Raw genomic sequence first — 22136 nt, 5'->3', positions numbered from 1 at the left:
CTTGGTTTCCTGTCTGCCATTGATTTGCCCTGTGAGTTAGAGGCAGCACTCAGCTGGCTCCCGGCTCAGTTACCTCGCCTGTAAAATGTGTGTGATGAGGCTGTTTACCCAGCTGTGATAAAGCATCTGCAAATCGAGGTGCAAAGGACATTAACGAGGACTGATGCTGTAATTGTCACACAGCAAAGAGGTGTGTTGCCAAAGATTTCAGAATAGAGGTTAGAAAAGATAGAAAGTTAATCTGAAGACTCGCTCTTCTTCCAGGGAACATCTAACTCTGGTCTTTTTCTTCTGGCAGGGGGAGCATTTGGTGCCTTGTGGGGTTAGTAAACAGCTACAGCAAACAGCGCTGAGCCTGCGGTCTCTATCCTTTAAACCCGGGGAAAATGCAGTGTCACTTCTGCCCGCAGCTTCTCCGGTAATGCCGTGGAGGGTCATCTGCACCCCCCCAAAAGTGACAGACTTTTGCTGCTGTTTCTGTGTGTTGGGGGGATCGTTGTGGATGCTGTTTTTTCACAGTTAAGTCCTCAATTCAGTTATTTATGAATTTAAAAAGAAAATAAATAAAAGGAAGATAATCAGGCTAGAAAGAGAATTGCATTTTTCTGTTTTGCTTATGGCGCTGAGGAGCAGACAGGATAACCTTGGGTGATGCTGTCTCCCAGAAGCTAAGTCAGATTTCAAGTTTCGGTGCTAATTTTCCAGGCTCGTTAGGCTGGTTTTGGCAGCTCCTGAGCATCCCTGGCTTCCCGGGAAAGTGTTCAGAGCTGCGTGTGCTCAGCACAACTCAGAAGGAAGAGCTGAAGAGAGGCATTACTTGTAAACCATGCTTGCTGTTACAATTTCCTTAGGTTCAATAAAAGTAGAAGTGACTCTCACTGTTCCCATCACCTTCCTCCTGGCTTGCTGGTGCAATTTCTCCAACGGTGAGAGTAAAATTATTCTTGTTCTGGTAAAGAATTAAGCTTTGTCTGTTTAAGCACACGTTCAGAGTGATGCCACCATGGTTATTTTGGTGCTTGCTCTTCGCTCCTGTCTCCTTTCAGTTACGCAGCCATTGTCAACATTGTGGGCCCGTGCTGTCCCTCAGCTCTGGATCCCTTTTGTCCCCTGGTCCGGACACATTTACACAGCTGTTTTGTACAGAGAAGCTTGTTTTAGCTGGCCTGTCGCTGTGCGATCAGGTGTGCAGGACGCTGGCCTCTCAAACACGGTCTTTTGGGGTGTTTGTCTTAGGCCGGGCCTTGCAGATATGGCGGATGCTACAGGAACAGTAAAGCCGTACCTGGTTCGGGGCCCTGCTGTGCTGGTTTCTACAGAGGGGCGATAGCAGATACCTGCTCCCCAGGACTTAAAGACTAAACTGCAGGGGAACTAAAGGCGCATCAAGCTCAAGTAAACACCTCAGAGTGAACTGAGCCCAGTGACTTTTGCAGGGGTGCAGATCACGCTCCGCAGCATTACCGAAGAAGTTGCAGGCAGAAGTGACGCTGCAGTTTTCCCCGGGTTTGCATGAATCAGCTGTTTGCTGTAGTGTTCATTAACCGCACATGGCACCGGGCAGAGCCGTTCCCTGCTGCGCCACCGGGCAGGCGGTGGGACATCCCTGTGGGTTGGACACGCCGCGGGCACGTGTGGGTCACGCGTCAGGGACAGCACTGGGGACACAGTTCCCGCTGCCACAGAAGAAGTGAAATGAGCACATCTGGCACCCCGCGAGGGGTCCCCAGGGGAATGTTTTCCATCCTCCTCCAGCCGCTGAAACCCATGTGGCTTCTCCTGGCAACCTGCAGAAATCAAAAGGCGCCTCTGGCTTCACTCACTAACAAACGGGCACAAATCCCAACATTCTCAGCGCTCCTGTCTTACGCCCAGGCACCTGAGGAGCATCAAGGGGCAGGAATTAATGATAAGAAAGAAAAAAAACATAGTGACAAATAGAGAAATGCAAGGAGAGAAGGGAAATAAGAGAAAAGACAGCCGGCTCCGGAGAGAGCTGGCAAAGGCACGTGTCCCGCGGGCCTGGCCGCGCTGCAGGACGAAACAAGGCTGCTGCTCACTGGGTACAAACTGGTGATTGTTCTTTCTGTCGAGCAGTTCATCATCTCCTGAATTCTGCCCTTCGTTCAGCAGTCCATTAAGGCAGCAGCAGATGATGAGCAGAACTTGCAGCAATTCAATTAGGAAACTATAAATAACTTTAACAGCAAAAATAAAATGTGCGGTTGTCCGAGCACTTTTTACCCAAATGGTTGTTGATCCACTTAAAATGAAAATACTGAGACATACAGTTTTGATGATGTAAAACCTCTGCTAATAATTTCTAAGAGCGTGGTGTGCTTGTGGTTAGAGGACAGAGTTCATTATTTTGCTGTTTCATTGAATAACGCAGTGTCACGCTCTCCTTGGCAATTTTTCATGGCCTTATCTGCACTTTTTCGGTCAGTATAAACAATGGCTTGAATACACGTCAGCATTTAGGAGTTTTTATCAGTGTGCTGGAAGCAGAAGATTGTTCTGTGTTACTCTGACAGTGAAACAGGTTGTTTATGTTTGATTTCTGTGTGATGCTCCTAACGATAGTCTATACTTCACAAATCTGAATGTGCATTGGAAACCAGAATGTATATTTCTTTTTTTTCTTTTTTTATGGATAGGAAACCCGCAAATAACTGTTTTGGTTTGCAACATTGGCTCAGTCATGCTCACAGTTTGATTAATAACAGTGGGAGCATATGGAGTGAAACAGAAATTAGAAATTATGAAAATGCAGGCAAGATCTGACTAGGGAGTGTTTAGTCAGTTGGTTACCTTTGATACTCCACCACAAATGATTTGTAGGCTTCTTTTGCCAATAGCAGTTGCTACTGTCTCATAGCAACTGTGCATAACGAGCTTATTTGTCTGTGTTCATTTTTATATTTTCTACAGCTACGTTAATTGTGGTTTTGTGTTAAGAAAAATTGCATTTAAAAAAACCACCACCTCTCCTTTACCCAGGAGGCATCTGTAAGTAGTGATCTTTCCACGGGAGGGAGGAAGGAACCAGAAACTATTTTGCTCTGTGTTTCTTGAGATGGCCTGAAGACTGAATGGATGGTGCCCAAAAACGTGAGGGTTGTGAGTGGGAGAGAAATGACACGGGAGACGTCGGGGCCTCCAGTGGGCTGGCCCAGCTCCCCTCCTCCCGACGGCGAAGCACCGAGCTCCTCAGTGCAAACAGCCTGCCCAGGTACAGAGGAGCAGCAGTGTCCAAACTCAGCCCATTCCCAGGTCCCACAGGCACAGCTGCGTGGCCAAACAAATGGGACACTTTAAAAAATGTTAAAGGGTTTAAAACCCTTCTGTCTCCAGCCTCATTTGTGCATGTGTTTTGTCGGGAGTATGAATTCAGAAAGCAGCAGGCAGCCCACACAGCTGGGACCCAGCGCGGCCCTGGGCTGGGACAGGTGGCCACAGGGACAGACAGACCACAGGCTGGGGAGCAGCAGCCATTCAGGGGTCAGCAGGCAGGCAGAGGAGGGTGTGGAGGGCGGTGGGGGCTGTAAGAAGGAAAGGAAACACCTACACAACCTACCCGCCAGGGTGAATTTCACGCCACGCAGGATTTGGCGAGGTGCGCTGGGACCTGTGGTTTCTATGCAAGGTTGATGTGGTTCATCGTGCTGAGCAGTGCCCAGTGCTAGCAGTGATGGAAAGCTGCTGCAGCCTGACGTGCTCTGTCATGTGCATGGCCTGCGGTTTCAGTGCTGCTTCCCTCAAGCAGGCTGGGCTTGACCTAAGTCACCTTCCATCCCTGGAGGTGTTCGAAAGATACATAGATGAGGTTCTTAGGGACACGGTTTAGTGCTAGGTTTAGGTTAAGGGTTGGACTTGATGATCTTGAGGGTCTCATCCAGCCAAAATGATTCTATGATTCTGTGAAGTCAGGCTGAAGACCTCTGGTATCAAGAGAATCAACCTGAATGTCAGGTTTGCTAGAAAGCAGGAAAAAAGCAAGCGAGGAACAAGCAGAGAGTTTCAATTAGGAAGCAGCTTCAGTTAGGAAGAAGCTTCAATTAGAAGTAAGGCTTTGATGGCAGAGGCTCTGATAACTCTTTCCCAAAGGCTTCACACAGGCAGTGAGTGTTCCGGGCTCCCCTTTCCTGCCGCCTGCAGAGGGGGGATGGGGTGCAGTTCCCTGCAGGAACAGGGTCCAGAACAGCCACGGTGAACCGCTGCATTTATAAGAAAGTTGGAGCCAGATCCTCCTCTGAATTGCACAGTGACAGGGCAAGAGGTGAGTCACACGCTGGGGACTTCTGACAAGATACAAGGAGGAATTGCTGCTCTGGGAGAACGGCTCAGCACACGAGGAGGGGCCCGGAGAGGGTGTGGAGCCTTCACCCTGAAGGTTTTCAAAACTTGACTGTCCAAAGCCTTGAGTGACCTGGTGTGGTTCTGAGGCTGGTCTTCTCTGAGCCACAAGGTTGGACCAGAGACCTCAAGAGGTCCCTTCCAGTCTGTTCTACAGCAGGATTTCCAGATAGCTTTACAACGTGAATGTGGATCACAGGTAGAAAGTTCACGTGTCCTTTTCGTAATAGTCATGGTTGCTGGACCAGGATTCTGGCTCATAGACACAATTGGAATTGTTATTTAACTCTTGGTCTAGAGCAGGTGTGTGTATATATATATATGCCTTTGCAAACAATGGAAAAGATTTCCTTAATTTTGGAAAGAATAAAGCAAAGCTGAGGAAGTCTGGAATGAATTTAGTGATTCTATTAAAAATATAAAAAAAGAGAGAGAGAGAAAAAAAGGCAGAATTTCAGGACTTCTGTGCTGCCCAGATGGTGAGGACAAGCGACATGCGAAAGGCCAAACCCCAACTGGAGAAGTTGCTGAAGTGTAACAGCACTGATACAGCCCCCAGATACTGGGGGTAACCTGTGGGTGAGCCTGGAGCGTTTCTGTGCCGTCTGAGCAGCAGAGAGCAGCTGCAGAAGCTCTGGGTCAGCTCGCAGGTGCCAGGGAGGGCTGGGAAGCCTGAGCTCCTGCATCCCAAGTCCTTTTTGCCCCAACTCCGGTACAGAGGAGCAGCAGTGTCCAAACTCAGCCCGTTCCCAGGTCCCACAGGGACAGCTGCGTGGCCAAACAAATGTGACACTTTAAAAAATGTTGGGTTGCTTAATAAAGTGAAAACTTGGAAATTTTGAAAGCCACATCACCTATGGGGATGGCAAACCTTAGTCCTCCCATGTACTGGCTGCAGGCACTACGTATGTGAATTAATGCCTTTCTGAAGCTCCCGTCTGATTTGTGTTACTGCAAGATAAGACACATCGGTTCATATCCAGAAAGAGGGAAAGGCCTAAGACAAACCCTTAATTGCTTTATGCTCTTTATTGCCTATTGCAAAGTCCAAAGGTTTTTTTTATTTGTTGTCAATGTGTGTGTTGAACTAAGGCCTAATACCTGGGATAACCTTGGTAGTTGGAATCAAAAATTCAACAGCTATGTCTAAAGTTACCTGTTTTGCTGAGCAGGTCCTGTAAATCTGATAGCAAATGGCACCTCCTGTGATGACAGCTTCACGTGAGATAGATCCCACCACCCGAGTCTGCCTGTGGAAACAAGCGCGCCTTGCTGCCCAGAGGGAACAGCAGCCGGGGAAAAAGCTGCCAGCCTTGGCCAAGCTGTCTTCTGCAGCCCGTGGCCCGAGGGTGAGCTGCTGGTGACCGCGCTGCGTCCCCTGGCCAGGTGCTCCAGGGAAGCGGCTTCAGACCCTCAGGCCAGCGGCGCCCGCTCAGACCCACGCGGTGCCGGAGCTTTCGCCTGGGAGCGCGGTGGGGACGGAAAGGCTGCAGATCACACGAGCGGTCAGTGAACAGCAACATTGGCCGCTGAAAAGCTTTCAGAGCGCGCACGCCATGTGCAAACTCGCTGGTGACTCTTGTTTGTGTCCCAGAGCGCCAGGCCCTGAGCTTCGGGGCTGGGGCAGCAGAGCGGCAGCTGCCACGCGCCCCTGCACCCACCCCTGGAGAAACGGGTGCTGCAAAAATCTGCGCCGAGGGAGGAACTTTCATCTTCTGCCTCATCTGCCCTGCAGCTTTCAATGGGTGGCTTCTCATCGGCCTGCAACAACAAGAGGTGCGTGCCAGGACCTTGGCTGGAAGCCCTCTGTAGTTTTCCATGAGAGGCAGGGGGCAGCCACAGGGCCCAATGACACTTTATATCACCCTCAAACTGCTACAAACACCTTTGGTGGGTCCCTTGTCACGGTTGAGACGGACAAACGACATGGACCAAGTTCTTTCAAGATGAAAGAAATAGAACACCATTTATTGCTACATGTGCATTTTTATACAGTTCTACCAGTTCATGTGTCTTTTCACTATTGCTTACAAGTTACAGCACTAACATCTCATTGGTTAATTTTTCTATCATCCATGTTATTCTTCTATCCCCTTCTCTCTCACGGGTACATCTCTCCTCTCTCCGGATACTCCTTTACTCCCATCCTCCTCAAGGGTAAATCTTAACATCTCAAGACTGATCTCTACTCTCATATTTTCTGTCAAGGATTCCAGAGACCCGCTGCAGTTTCCCACAGTCCCCAGCTCCTTACCCTCTGTCCCCAGACTCATTTGTGCGTGTGTTTTGTCGGAAGTATGAATTCAGAAAGCCTTAAACTTCAGAAAACAAAGATCCTGTTTCCATGGAGACATCTCTGGGACTAAGTTATCTTGAGACATCAGAGGCTCTTCATAAATTTGGACAGACGGAAGCCAAACCCAGACAATGTTAACCACAGTCATTTCCATTTAAAAATCACTTAAGTGGCACCACTGATCTTGATTTTTACGCAAACACCAAGGAGGAGTTCAGCTCTCTCGCAGCCTGTACTGCCAAAGATTACTTCGTATGAAAGCAGATTAAAAGGAAGGCTGAATTAGGCTATATAAAAGCAGCCATAGGTACGAACTGCAGCTTATGAAGCCACGTGCCTTGCATAGCAGCCAGTTAGTAACAGGGGTGCAGGACCTGGCTCCTCCAGCACGGGCGCAGAAGCCAGAGCCCAGGTCGCACCGCAGGGCCAGCCCTCGGCGCTGCCACTGACTGAAGCCGTTTTGAGATATTTCACCCTCCAGCATTTACCAAAAAAATGTTCTGCCTTTCAAAGGAGGCACAGAAACTGACAGGGTGCTGCCTTCCAACCCACACCAATGCAAAGGTGAAAACACCCTCACAGTGCAGCCGCCCAGGAGTACGAGGTGCAAACATCATTCCAGCTACAGTGTGGTCGCTACAGTAAACTCAGCCAAACAACAAGTGTTCATGACTTGACATACCCTAAAAAAAACCAACACTCCAGCCAGTGTTTTCTGATTATTTTTTAAAGATACAAAACCAGCCATACGTATTCCAAAAGCCTGGGAGCCCTTGTAAATGTCAGCACAAACTTCTGAGGATTCAGAACAGATCTGTCCCAGATCCTCAGTAAAGCAAGGTGGCACCATCCTTCAAAACAGGATGGTTGACTTCAAATGAGCGACCACAGAGCTCAAGGAGCTTGAGAAATATCCACAGCTGACTCGCTACAGGAAAGACGGCAGCCCTGCATAACCAATAAGAAGAGTTTATAGGCAGACAGACGGCTGAGGAAAGAGAAAAGAATGCTGATTGCTTCTCAAGGCAGCCTGCATCTTCTGCTTGGGCAGAAATGAAAAATCAAGTCCTATTCCATATAGCTTGCTTATTCCTTTTATACAGATTTATTGGAAGAGCGGCTACAGATTAAGGCAGCTTGATTACACCAACAGATAAAAGCAACTGCAAACAAGGTCTTTTACTTTCATATCATCAGGCTGAAATCTTGAATGCTGAGATTTTACTTCAAGCTGGGCCCTTCTATTTGTTTTGGTCGAAAGCTTCAGTTAAAGCAGCCCAACAATTTCCTTAAACCTCCTTCTTGGAAAAGTTATTCTGCCCATGTTAAACATCCCAGAAAATTTTCTCTGGAAAGCTCTAACATACCCTGATTTTCAGTATGACTTGCATTTTAGCCAAGGCGTGCCCTGGCCAGCTTACCGCAAAACCAGCAAATATAAGTCTTTGAAAGGAGAAATGGGGATTTTAATCTGCACATGCTCAGGAGCAGCCTCTTAGATTTTAGTCGCCAGTTCCTTTAAAAATTCCACCATTTCCACTAAGGACAGGAGATTGAGAGGGAAAGAGAGACCGAGAGAAGAGAGTTGGAAAAATTAGAAATGTTTTACTAATGCTACTAATAAAATAGAGAAAATAATACAAAATACACAAAACCAATCTTGAAAGTCGAGTCAACTGCTCCAGCAGATGAAGGGCCGGCATACTGAAGTCCTGGACTGGACTCTGCAGCCACCTGGAACTGGATTCAGTCTGTCACTCGGCCTCAGTTTTCAGGGATGACTAGCAAGGTCCTCTCCTAATGTCGGCCATAAGAAAAGGGACGAGATCCTCGTGATCTCCCACTTTTATATGAAGTATCACATGAATGGGATGGAATATTTAGTTGGTCAGTTTTTGGTCATCTGTTTCATTTCACTGCTCTCGCGGGACATGCATCCACCCTTATAATGACCTTGCATTCCATTGCTATGTCTACCAAAACATGTATCTAGCTTTCAGGAAAGTGCAGTTAGTAAGAAGGCTTTAGCTGACAAGGAAATTCACTAAAAGAGAAACTTGTTTTTAACAAAACCAGGACAGAGGTGATGCAGGGAAACATGAGCAGGAGCTGTAGGAACTGGGGACCTGCTGGTGTAGCAGCCCCACAGGGCAAAGTCAGAAGCTGTTATAGATTGCATAACTAAAGTAAATTTGCTAATCAAACCAGCAATATGTTAGTAGCTGACGATTCACTGAGTTGTGTAAATGTTAAACCGCCATAGTTTGTTATATTCTGTTTTTGTAAGTTTTGGCAGGAAAGCCGTTGCACATCCTGCTTTGCAAGTTTTGGCGGGAAAGATGTTGTGTGCTCATGGGGAGCGGGATGTGCTTCCCTGTGCGGGGAAGACTGATTGACAGCATAGCAACCCATCTAACCAATCCAAAAGAAGATCGAGGGGCTTTTTTTTCTGTAACCAATTTGTGTGCCTTTGGGTGGAGCAGTGACTCCCAGGCCGCCCAGCGCTGTTTTGCTCATTTATCTTTAAGAAAAGTTATTCTAAATTTCTTTGAGTCACATTTGACTATAACAGAAGCTCTGGGCCAGCGCTGGTCCCGGCAGCTCTGCCTCACCCACTCATTCCCACCTCTAGGACAAATCGCACATCGAGGTGTTCCTGCGCCCGCTGTCCTAGGGCGCCAGCGCCCTCGTCTTCTTCAGCCGGAGGACGGATATGCCCTTTGTCTACAACACCAGCCTGGCCAAGCTCCACTTCCCCGAGGACACCGTGTATGAGGTGAGCCCCAGGGGCACGCTGCATGGTGGGGCAGCCCTGTGGAACCTGCATGCCCCTTTTTACAGCTTCCCTTGTTGACACCTTGTTGCATTTTCTGGGGGGAAGGACTCCCACTCCCTGCCTTCAGGACAAAGGGGCAGCCACCCATTGGGTCTCCCTCCTGTTGGCCACTCCTGTACCCTGTCCTGCCATGCCACCTTGGTGACCACGGCTGGACCTCACGATGGAAGATCTGTGGAAATCCTGGTAGCCCCCATCTCTCTCTTCCAGGTGCAAGATGTGTACAGTGGGAAGACCATCAGCGGCTTAAAGACGGGAGACAGCTTCTCAGTCGTCATCGACCCCTCGGGGGTGGTGATGTGGTATCTGTATCCCACGGCGCTCCCAGCGCCGCCCTGTCACGTTGGCAGACGGCAAGCCCGTGGTGAGGGTTTCCAGCCATTCCTCCTGTGACAAGGCTCAGCGGACAGGGCTGTGGGTCAGTGCTGGGGAGAGCTGTGAGATGCTGGGGCACGTGGCTCTTCACTGCACAAGTGCCTTTTGCTGGCGTGCCCAGGTCATTCCTTGGGTACCAGCTTGATGACTACTGCTCGGTCTGCGTAAAGGCAAGAATTCTCGTTACTTGGCTCCTAAGACTGTGCAGAGCATGATTGCTTGGTGATTGCAAAGCCCTTTGAGATCCTCCTGTGGAAGTTCCATACAAGCAGAGTCCAGCTGCCATTGGAGTTTGTGAGCTCTGACCCCTGAACACTTCACTGCTTTGAACTGAGTACCACCAGCTGCTGCAGGGACTGTTTGAACTATGCCTTTAGAAAGGTCTTTAGTGTCTTCTACAGCAGTGACTGCCCCCTGCCATGTGTGATGGCGGTAGCCTCAAGGTTCAGTGAACCTGGCCCCCTTCTTTCCTCTACTGTAATTAGCTTGGCTTCAATTAGGTGCTGTCAGTCAGGCTGCACCCTTCCCATGTACCCTCGCCCAGGACCAGGAACTCCTGGAGGCTTGGTGGACCTGTGCAGAGAAGCTTTGCTTGCATGCCTGTTCCTGCTGCAGGATCCTATAGGCCAGCAACATAGCACCAAAACCTGAAGAGCCATAGTGTGCCGTGCATGTGAGTGCTGTTGGGAAGATGCCGATGCTTGGGTGAGGTCTTCTGAGTTGGGAGATGGCCACAGGTGCCTCCAAGCTGAAGTCTGCATCTTGTTTGTGCTCTAGCAGGAAATTCCTGCTAAAAGGAGGCTCCGGCCCTCCTCCAGCTTGCTGCACAGGGTTTCTCAGGGAAAGGCGCCTCCTTCTCCCAAAGGCAGCTACATTCACAGCCCCCTCCTGAGGAGGAGCTGCACTAGCAAACTGGAAGTGAGCAGTGGGACAGACTCTAGAATCCTCACCTGATTCACCTTCATACAGTGCAGAGTCTACAGAGGAGTACTAGATGAGCTGTGACCCACCCTGACTGTCCCAGAGAAGGGTGCAGCATTTGTGAAGATTGCCTGTGAGGACTGTAGCCCAGGGAGACCCACAAAGATTAAGCCTCAGACCAGAGAAATACCACATCTTCTAGTGGTCCCACGTTCCTTTTCTATTCAGATGACAGAGGGTTGAGCACCCACAGTGGTTCCTGCGGGATGAATTGGCTGATTCTCATTAATGTTTACAGATATATAAAGGGCGAGTGTCACGAGGATGGAGCCAGGCTCCTCTCAGTGACAACCAATGATAGGACAAGGGGTAATGAGTACAAACTGGAACACAAAGGGTTCCACTTAAATTTGAGAAGAAACTTCTTCTCAGTGAGGGTAACAGAGCACTGGAACAGGCTGCCCAGGGGCGTTGTGGAGTCTCCTTCTCTGGAGACATTCAAAACCCGCCTGGACACCTTCCTGTGTAACATCATCCAGGTGTTCCTGCTCCAGCAGGAGGACTGGACTAGATGATCTTTCAAGGTCCCTTCCAATCCCTAACATTCTGTGATTCTGTGATTCTGACCACTTGCAGAAACTTTCTCTGAGTGCTGCACCAAGATGCTGAACATGATGCTTGCAGTGCTAACAGGAAAGGAGAAATGTACTTCATATTTGTATACAGGAGCTGGCTTTGTTCTTGGGGAGTGATTGCAACTAATCAACTGAAATAAAAGGGAAGCAGGTCACAGGCTCTCTGTTTCATGTTTATTTGGTGTTGCTAGCTGTAGCTACTTGGTTAATGTAGGATCAGTACCTCAAAACGAAAACAACTATGTAAGAAACAGAACTGGTTCCCTGTCAGAGGCTAGACTAATGCAGAGTACAAACCAGCTTTTCACTAACTACACCATGTTCAGCAGGGTACCAACTTTTCTTGGCACAAGGGGAAATTCAGGTTTTACAGACCCCGGTTAAGCGACATTTGCCATTACCATATATTTGTTTTTCTACCCACTGGGATAAAAAATGGTTAGAGAGGAATTCCTCGTAAAGATAGGCAGTAAATGTAAACGTACACAGGAGAGCTGCTAAGAATACAGCCTTGGTGCGTGACAGGGTGGTGACACTGCCCCTGCCCAATGCAGTGTTGTGCCTGCCCTGATGAGGTGAACACAGGCCAGCTCTGCATATCTGAGTGAGAGCAAAGGCGCCCTCCACAGGCAGCAGGAGGATAAGCCCCAGCACCTTCTCTCCCCACAGTTACCCGAGTCCAGATCCAGCTTAGCCACACACCAGGGAGAGCAGGACTGGCCCACAGCCCACCCGAGGAAACAGCACCAGTGGTTCTCGTTTGTTCCAGCCTGCTGTGTTAGCTGGCAGGAATGACGGTCAACACAACACACACTCAACAGTGAGCAGGCAGTTAAAGGTATTAACACTCCTGTATTAAAGTGCAATTCAAAAGTTACAAACATTCATGGTTGATTTCTTTTTTATATACAGAGTTATTAGAATATCTCCAACAGACTTTAAAGGTGTTTATAGATAAGGAAATTTACTTCCCTCTCCCCCCCAAGCAGGGCTGCTTTAGGAACTCACACTTGGAAGTCGTGCAAGCCTGACTTTCAGAAGAGCCCTGGCACACTGAGAAGCAAGAGGGAAAACAGCACTCCTTCCCCTTCACTGTGAAGGCAGGAAGGCTGTAGGAAGAAGTACAATCACTCCATATGCAAAGGATCACAACAGTCTCCACCAGACTAGAGAGACTCTCCTCAGAGCAGGTTTAATAGCACTATGTCCTAAGGAAGAAGGAAAGGTTGTGGCTGAGCAGCCACAGTCTCTGTCAGACAGCTGAGCACTACTAACATCCGCACCAGTGTTCCCAGCTGAGGGAGGGCACTGTACCCCTCAGCAACCCAACGCCGGTGTTACAGCACCCACCTGCCCACATTGCTCAGACACGGGCACACACAACCTGTCTGTGGCTGCCCAAGGAGGAGATGACGTCCAGTTTTCCCATGGAGCTGGCACGTAGCACAAGCTAGCTCAGCAGAGGAAGCCAGGGCTGCGGGACCCATCTCCTGACAAGACCAGTGCCAGGTCATCATCCTCATGTAACACATTTTGCTCCAAGGCAAGCAGCCTCCTGCACGGCACTTGACTTCGTTACACTTGAAGAATGGCTGCTTGATACAGGATCATTGCGCAGATCTGGGACCTGCTTCTAGGAGGGGGAAAGCGAGATGAATTCACATGCCTGCCGGTATCAGCTCACCGCCCCGCAGCACAGCTTTGTTTGCTTCTCTATTCGATGTCTGCACAGGCAGCCTGGCTGGGGCCCATCCCCTTCCCTCCTGCACAGCCAAATGCTTCGGTGTCTCTCAGGATGCACTTCTCCAGTTTGTCGCACCACAACTGTTAGTCCTGGACATGAAACACACGCTTCCAGCACAATGCAGGATTTCCAGAGGCCCACCTCAGTCTGAATTTAAGGAAATTTAACACCTTTATGGGGCACCCAAGGACCTGTGTAAGGAATGTCAGGGTTTTCTGTACCCTTCCTCTTGGATGGTGTTTCAGAAGTCAAAAGTTTGGCATTCCAAGTAGTTTTACTCCAAGATCCCAGAGCCTTCATATTTTAGTCCCAGATTAGTGATGTGATCTACTGGTGGTTTAGGAAGTTCGTCTCTCTCCTTAAGTCAATGGCAGAGCAAAAGGTTAGTGCTTTGACCCCATGAGATAAAGCAAATAAGCAGGAAAGTGCTGTTGTTCCGCCTTGTATTGCCAATGACTTTACGTTTAAGGAGGGCAGGTGCTCCCCTGCCCAGCACTGCATATATCATATATATAGAAAGAGACCTAGAGATATGCTAACCCAAAGGGAGGTAACAGCCATGTTGTCTTCAGGGAGAGAGTGTGGGAGGCTGGTTGCAATTTCCTTCTTTTAGTTGTTCTTCTTATCCTCAGGAGGTGTATAAGGAGGTGGCTGATCCTGGAAAGAGATACAATAGAGTCAACAACCCTGCTGATCCTATGACCAGCTCCTCCCAGGCGTTCCCAGACTTGGCTTACAAGGAATGACTGATCTTCAGTGAGCTACACCCAGAGCTGGGTGCTGTTTTAAGCTGGCATTTCAACACACCGTTCCTCTCTAGTATCAGTTATGCTCCACACTATGTGCTACCTCTCATAATGTTTCTAGTGAACGTCCCCTCAAAAACAGGTAACAAACGGTCTACTGCAAATAACAGACCATTTAATCTGTTTCAATCCCCATCATCCCTTCATTTCCAGGGCTTTGTCTCTGTTGATGTTCATAGCCCTGACCCAGCAGACTGCAAGCCCCTGGGCTGAGGGCCAGTTTTGCTGCTCCATCGGTCTCCACAGAGCCACGCGAGGCCATGAAGGGCACAGACAGACTGAATGCCACATACCAGATGTAGGCTACAGCCAGTATCTGCTGGCTGAACTGTAAGAGAGCTCCCTGTCTCCTTGCAGCCCAGAAAAGAAAAAATAAAACAAACCCCACATGCTGCCATTCTTAAGTGACCTGCTCTTCTCTAACTCTCCCCATACAGAGTTTCTGTTGTACTGAATAGCAGTTAGGGAGTGAATCTCAAGGCCCTCCTCCTTTCTTGACTGAGGATTTAACAAGCCTTCTTCACGGCACTATCATCCGCACCTCCCAGGAAAATGCATACTTTCTATGCCTGTTCAAAAGGCAGGCACACTGGGCTTTGCTAGGAATGCAAACTGCTGACCCTGTTAGTGACGGAAGAGGGAGCAGGCACAGGCAGAACAGGGGCGCAGACTCACCATGGGCATATACACATTGTGTGGGTTGGCAGGGTTGTAATATGCACTGGAAGTGGCTTCCATGGCCTTACTACCCCCTAGAAAGGAAAGAGAAGCAGCAAGGGTAGGACACACTCATCTCACAGGGCTTAAGCAGCAGCCCCAGAGCCTTCTCCCCAGCCACAACTCTCCTGAGGAGTCAACAAGGCTCCAAAGAGCCAGCAGCAACTGCAGCAAGCTGGGTTGGAGCTCGGAGCAGCTCAGAAAAGCTGCAGACTTAGAGCTGACCACACGCGGTGCAGTGCAGAGCTGAGCAGCTCCCCCTCCAGTTATCTCAGATAACAGATCAAGACATTTTTGAGCTCCTGCAACAGCTTCACCACCCCATGCTGTGCCCACAATGCCAACCACAGCCCAAACCCCCAAGCACCCTTTTGCAATCAGACATTCAAAATGGACACCCAGTCCCATTTACCTGGCATCTCTGGGCCCACCGAGGCTGGGGGACCTGGGGGAGCTGAGGGTCCTGCAGGAGCTGAGGGTCCTGCAGGAGATGGCCCAGAGTAGGGGGGAGGAGCTGGCATATACATGGGGTTCATGTTTGGCAGGGGTGGGTAAATACCTGAAAAAGATGACACCGGATTGATGCTTTGGCCCGTGGCAATAGGACAGAGGGGAAGAGAGTTCACAGGCCCAGCAGCACATTAGCCCCGGAGAAGAGCTCTGGTGAAGCACGGCAGGCATGGCAGGGATGCACGCAGCAGGGATCTGGCATTTTGCTAATGCCCATCATGCCAGCAGCCAACAATTCTCTGCTGAGCAGCAGCACAATTTAACAACCACATTTTCACCTCCCACCCAGCTGCAACGATACAGACACCACAGTGTGATCAACAGCACGCGACAAATTTTTGCAAGGACAAGGATCCTCACTGGAGACACAACTTCAGCAACCCACACTGTACCGTTGTGATTTCTTTACAACTAACAGCAAACACCTCCAACCAGCCATTGTTACATAATTTCCAAACCTGGAGTCTGGGCGTATGGATATCCCATGGGCTGTGGAGCAGGTCCATAGGCGTTCATCGGAGGTGGTGCGTAAGGGTATGGTCCATTTGGTGGTGGAGGAGCAGCATAGCCCCCTGGCACAGGTGAGTAACCCCCTGGAGCAGGTTGGGGAGGTACGTACCCTCCGGGCACAGGTGTATAGCCATAGCCATAGCCAGGGGTCTGGAGAGGAACGCCACTGGAAGCTAAAGACCACACATTTAGTAAGGCAGGCATCCTTTGGTTATAGTTAAATGTATAGAATAAAAGGAAAATAGTCCTGTGCATGCAGCACCATTTTCCTTTATCTAAATTCACTACACAGTCCTGGCACAGCACTGCGCTTGAGAAGCGTTAAAAGTCTCCTCACTGCAGGTTTACAGGGTGCTAAGGGAAACCAGCTGCAAAAATACCAGCTGTCAGGTGCCAGTCCCAGCACAGAGCTCCCACTGCTAGAAGAAAAGACTGTTCTAAAGCAAGTATCAGTAGGGCATTTTTACGTTATTTTAAAACTTTCTTATCAAGAAAAAATAAAGTACATTTTTTCCCCCATTTGAAAGTTTTAAAATAGATTAAAAAAAAAAAATTACTTCTCCCCTCTCCAAATGTGGACATGTTAATTTCCCCCACGTTACTCCATTACAGAACTGAGCTAAAGGTATGTAAGTAGATTGGTTTTCCATCATTACATATTTCAACTTTATTTCAGGTGGAATAAGGTTCTGTAGAAAAAGGTGGTCCAACTCAGAAGCAGAAACCCCAGAATATTCTGATTGTACAAAGTATTAAGATAAAATAAAAATGATTGGAAGGGAAAACAGAAGTTCCTCTGGGAAGAAAAAGAATACATTGCTGTGGAAGCATGCACAGGGTATTCACCTTCCTTCAGTCTGTGGAGTTTAAAAAAACCAACAACAACAAAAAAAGCACTATTCTCTAAAAGCTCAAGCCAAGCATGGGGAAACTGCAGGTTCTGAAGATCCTTTACCACTAGAGGCAGCTTTGAACATCAGCTGTCCAAACTCAATGGCTCCTCCACTGTTGAAAGTCAGTTTGAATGTCCCCTGCCCTTCCCAGCCACCTAGAAGAGAGAAATAGAATTGAAACAGACTAGAAACATCCTCAGTAGCAGTCAAGCCAGCAAAACAGTTAATATTCAAATTATTTTTCCTTCTCTATTTCAAAACTATTTTGCATCATATTGCCAGGAGGAAAGAATCATGGTGCTGCTTATCAGACATCCCCCAAAATAGTATCCTAAGAACATCAGGAATTTGTTTCTTTACCCTCTAAAAGGACAATGATGTAGAAGCAGCATACTCTAGATACTAAGTTGTTTTGTCCTTTCCTGAAAGGTTTAACAGAACCTAATAATGAACATGGTGTGAAGAAAGAACACTTTATTCACTGAGTATTTTATTGAAAGCTCTCAAATGAAGTTTTATTGCCAACTTCACTGGATTACAGATGAGCATCTGCAACTCAAGCTAGGATTTAAATCAAATGCAACATTTTTAATCTCTTTGACCCACAGAAGCTCAGACAGATTATATGTGCTTAGGTACAATAGCAATTTTTTAGAAAAAAATAAAGTAGGTGATGACATTGCAAGATAAGCAAAAGTGTTTTGTTTCATAGAGGCTTTTTTGGTGTTTTTTTGGGAGGGCATGTTTGGGGTTTTTTTTGTGTCATTTAAATAAAAATGTTTCATAAGATCTATCTTTGTCTAACGATGGAGTTAGTAAAAGTAGATATGGTCTCTTAGGAACAAAGTAGAAATAAAGGACAGAAACATAACAAAACAATCCACCATGGATAGAGTCATCCCGCTGGAGTTCCACTTCTTTAAATCCACTGTCTTAGTATTACTTCAGCCTAAGAAAGTGGGCTGATCCACAATCCAGAGAACCCAGACACTTTAAAACATTGTTATAAACAAAATGCAAAAGCTTGAGTTTTCCAGATACCATCAAAACACATACAAACTAACTCCAGGGCTGAAGAGGGGAGAAATCTGAACCAGAAGCCTTGTTTTTAACCCATTTACCCTGTGCAATTCCCCATGTTTGGACAGACAGAAATGCACCCATGTTGGTAAATGTCTACCGACCTCAAGGAAACAAAACCAGTTGCTAATTCTATCAATACCAAGGATTGGTGACTCAGTCACTTACTCATTGCTCCAGCTCAAAATCAACGGATAACAACCACATATGGAAACCAAATAAAGGTGACATACATGGCAGGACAGAAGTTACAGGATTAAGCAAAAGTCAGCTGTGAAAGTCAGTTACCAGCTTTGTGGGCAGAAACTTACAATGCAGCAGTGCCTTAGAGCTCAGGAGCCACGAGTTACCTCAGCGTGGACATGCTACCTGTGCTGCTACAGCTACTCTGTCCGTCTGTCTTGTGCATGCTAGTTGTCTGTCTGATGTTCAGCAGAAAAAAGACTTGTGACAGTTGGGCAGAGTTCAGTCTACAAAGCATGGGCACATACCTCCTGCCTCAGCCTGAATCTGTCCTTTGATGTAATTGGCAGAGAAAACAGGCTGCTCGATCGAGCATCCTTTCACCAGATAAAACGGCATCATGAACGACAGCATAGGATCCTTGCCCTTCGACACAAAGATTATCTGCAAGACCAGAGGGAATACTTCAGGATTGCTTGAGTTACATATAAAAGGTGATCATGGAGTTCTAGTTGTGGCAACACCCAAGAAATATGGTAATTTAACCCTTAGTATCAGTATGCATTATGTTATTTCAGTGTCTTCTTACTGCAGAATACCAAACAGATTTGATGCCACATAGCTCACTGAGCTGAAATGTGTATGTTGCAAAATAATATACCACTTAAAATACATGTGCACATTCACAGAGTTTTATTGTTCTACTTTTTAAGGATAAGCTATGACAGTTTTCAAAGAAAGTAATAATTATATGAAATATATTATCTGGACAGTGATTTCCAGGACTGCATGTGATTTTGTAGGGAATTGGGATTGTGACACAGGCATAAACTATCCTATTTCCACATCTTCTCCTAGTAATACTCTCAGTCGTTCCTCCCGTACCAAAAATCACTTCTATTACCAACTGCATTTCTGGTCCACGAGATCCCTTGAGAAAGAGGAAGCCCTGCTGGCATCAGACTTACCCTGTAAGGGGTGAGATACAACATCCCTTTCTTGGTGCCTTTGAAGGCTTCAGGCTTGCCTGTCACGTCACTGAAGGAGAGCTCCACATCTTTACACTCTTTGAGAATGCTACAGGGGGAAATCAGACAAATTGGAAACAACCTCAGTGACAGCTCTGACACACACATCCATCACGCAGGGAGGGGGACAGCACACCAGAAACTGAATATTACCCCAAAAGACTCAGTTCTGATGTGGGCCCTGCTGTTTTGCTATTGAACAGACAGTGATGATTTATGCAGAGTGGAAGAATTAATCCTCTCACCCTGCTCCTCCTCCACAAAGGGACATTTTAAATCACAGTTTCTGCTTCCAAAACCATAAGGCTGAGAAATTCTTCTCTCTGCACGAGAAGAGCCTCAGCAGAAAGGTCAGGGCACAGGAATGGGTGAGGTGTCTGAAACAACCCCACTGAAGCCAAGGCACCACCTCAGCGCAAGCCCCTCCCTCCAAGTTCGTGCTTAAATCCAGGACCAGCCACCACACAGGAACACAGCACTGTTGTGACTCAGCACCTGCTGCGCGCAAACTGAGGATGTTGCTTAACTAATACTCTCACTGCTGACCTTGCTTCACATGATTTAAGCAAATGTTGGTAATAAACAGCCCCATGCTAAGAAACAAAAGGAGGGGCCAGTAATGTCAGCAATATGCCTATTATTGTTGGATATCTACAGGAACATTAGCAAAGTTCACTAACAACACAAAGCCAGATGAGAACTGTGAATGCTGCAGAATTGGGGGTATGGAGGTGACTGAAAAATTAAATATATTTTCAGGAAAAAGGAAAGAGTCAATTTGGGAAAGCATGTCACTGAATCTGCAGGGCAAACCCTAAACACACCACCTAGTGAGAAAATTTGCAGAATAAACAAAAGAGCCTTGGGGGTGACAAGTTTGCAGTGTCTTACAGTGGCAGAAGAATCCAAATCCTTTTATAGTTCAAGAGCATAGAAAAAGAAAAAAACAAAACCCTAACTCAACACAAGCCTTGAAGAGGCCGGATCTGAAATTATCCTTACATATTCTGATCAGCCTATTGCAGAAGTCGGATCAAGTAAGGAGTCAGGGAACTGCAAAATTATTGGGGGAAGGGAAGAATCAGCAGGGCCACTGCCTGGGAAAACAACCAAAAGCCCTGTAGTTTCAGGTTGTGTGGTCTGTAGGGAAGAGAAAAACCTAACAGTATAGATGTGTCTGAAAAATGTAGCTGTCCAAGGAGGAAGACATTAAAAAAGTCTAGCTTTAATGTGAAAAAAACAACCTGACCAAGAAATTCTACTGGGACATAGTGGAGCTTCTGGTCCACGAGAAGTGGACCTTCGTAGTGGAGCTTAATGCAGATTCTCAGTCTGGCTGGGAGGGACAGACTGACGAGGCAGCAGAGCTCTTCCCATTTCTGAGATGCAAAGGGGACACATTTCTTCTAAGCTAAATAAAACCAACTCCTCAACAGTTTGGATCGTACCAGAATACTTCCTCAACCATATCCTGTAGCAGCACTTCCTGTGAGTTTGCCTCACTTGGAAGAACTTCTACATAGTCACTTTAATATTTATTTATTCTCAGCCACTCATACAAGCAAATAACATGCAGCCACCACCACAGGGCATAATTAGGCTGCTGAACTGGTTTGTACCTGCGTGCCCATCCGAGCATCCGAGGCTGTCATGGGAGGGCTCTGCACCCTGTGGAGCGAAAGCTCTATATGTCAGAGGACTTTCTCGACTGAAGTATTAGCAGTCAGGTATGAACATTATTTGGAGCATTGCTAGTGACAACCAAAGATGAGATAAAGGGCAGTGGGTACAAACTGGAACACAGGAGGTTCCATTTAAATTTGAGACGAAACTTCTGCACAGTGAGGGTGCCAGAGCACCGGAACAGGCTGCCCAGGGGGGTTGTGGAGTCTCCTGCTCTGGAGACATTCAAAACCCACCTGGATGCATTCCTGTGTAACCTCATCCAGGTGCTCCTGCTCCGGCAGGGGGATTGGACTGGATGATCTTTTGAGGTCCCTTCCAATCCCTGACATTCTGTGATACTTTGGAGTGTGTTTTTCCTATTGTTTACCAGATCGATGATCCTTCACTAAGCCTGTATCTTCCCCGATTTCTCCAGGGAAGGTCGGGATGCCGGGAGCACCCAAACACGACCAAAGCCAGGGCGATGCCCATCACGCGGGTCTGTCAACCCCCACTCGGGGCATCGAGCAGCTGGCTGTGTTTTCACGAAGAAACGGTCCCCGCACGTCCAGGAGGGGACCGGCTCTGCTCAGACCGCTCCTCTGACGAGAAGTTGTCCTTACTTCGAATTCGAGGGGTTAGGACTCTTGCCTTAAGCGGCCTGTGCCTCCCTGACATCGTTAGCTAATTGCGCGACACTAACAAAAGCCAATTCCTTGTGTTTTACAGGCGATGGCCGCCCGCTGGAGCGGCACTAAGGCCCTCCGAGCTCCAGCAGTGAAGACGGGGCAGCTCTGTGGGCTCCAGCCAGGCCCGTTCCCGGGCTGCCGGGGAGCGCTGAACCGCACGGCGCCCAGGCCGGGCCAGGGGCCCAGCTGCCTCCCACCCCTGGGCCCCGACAAGGGCTGAGGACAAGCCCCCCCAATCCGGCCTCCGCGTCCCCGCCGCCGCCCCCGGTACCTCTCGGCATTGGGGACAACAACACCGCCCTGCGACGAGTGGTTCCTGTTCAGCGCCATCTTGGCTCCCCCTTCCCCCGCCCCTGACCCTGTGACGTCACCCAAGAGCCCCGCCTCCCCAGCACCCCGCCCCCCGTGACTCCTCCCGGCAGGCGGCGGGCACGAGGCGGAAATGACGCCAGCGGTTGTCAAGGCGACGCTGGTTTAATGGCCGCCGGTGGAGGGGACGCTACAGGCGGTTGCACCGTCCGGGCCGCCGTGTTCCCCGGTATCGCGTGTTCCCCGCCGCGGGGCAGCCCCGGCGTCCGCTCTGCTCCAGGCCCGTGCGTGGCCGCCGGGGAGGGCCGCGGCCTGGGCCGCCCCTGGTTGGGCCTGAGGCGGTGGCGGAAGGCGCTCTCCCTGAACGGCCCCGGCCCGGTGTCCGGCTGCAGCGCGATTTTTGCCGTTGTCTGTTCGCCTGACCCTCGCGGCGCCGCCTCCCACGTCCCGAGGTCTCTGTTGGGCTGGGAAAGGCGGCGGCAGCGCATCTTAGGCGGCCCTTCCCCCCGAGACGCCGCTGACAAACCGTCGTGAACCGCAATGACGTGTCCTCACAACTAACCACAAGTACTAGTGCCTACAC

At 48.6% G+C, this 22136-nt stretch overlaps 1 protein-coding gene across 1 annotated transcript; it reads right to left on the bottom strand.

Annotated features, from left to right (window-relative positions):
• Nucleotides 1-12251: 12251 nt before the first annotated feature.
• Nucleotides 12252-21592, bottom strand: WBP2NL (WBP2 N-terminal like). Its single transcript, XM_080344308.1, has 8 exons — nt 21516-21592; nt 18831-18939; nt 18171-18306; nt 16662-16754; nt 15655-15879; nt 15099-15245; nt 14645-14721; nt 12252-13820 (listed from the first exon to the last, which is right to left on the bottom strand). The coding sequence occupies exons 1-8, from the start codon at nt 21572-21574 to the stop codon at nt 13773-13775; spliced, it is 894 nt and encodes a 297-aa protein (XP_080200434.1). The 5' UTR covers nt 21575-21592; the 3' UTR covers nt 12252-13772.
• Between the last annotated feature and the right edge of the window lie 544 nt (nt 21593-22136).

This window comes from Nesoenas mayeri, assembly GCF_963082525.1.
Source record: "Nesoenas mayeri genome assembly, chromosome: 1".
Classification (NCBI taxonomy): Eukaryota; Metazoa; Chordata; class Aves; order Columbiformes; family Columbidae; genus Nesoenas; species Nesoenas mayeri.
Note: the sequence above shows the minus strand (reverse complement) of the source record. Positions and strands in the feature narration are given on the sequence as shown.

Coding starts and splice junctions, on each gene's coding strand:
- WBP2NL (XM_080344308.1), bottom strand. CDS start 21,574: ATGGCGCTGAACAGGAACCACTCGTCGCAGGGCGGTGTTGTTGTCCCC. Junction 16,755..18,170: donor GATTCAGGCTGAGGCAGGAG/GTATGTGCCCAT, acceptor TCTCTCTTCTAG/GTGGCTGGGAAGGGCAGGGG. Junction 13,821..14,644: donor ACAATGTGTATATGCCCATG/GTGAGTCTGCGC, acceptor ATCTCTTTCCAG/GATCAGCCACCTCCTTATAC.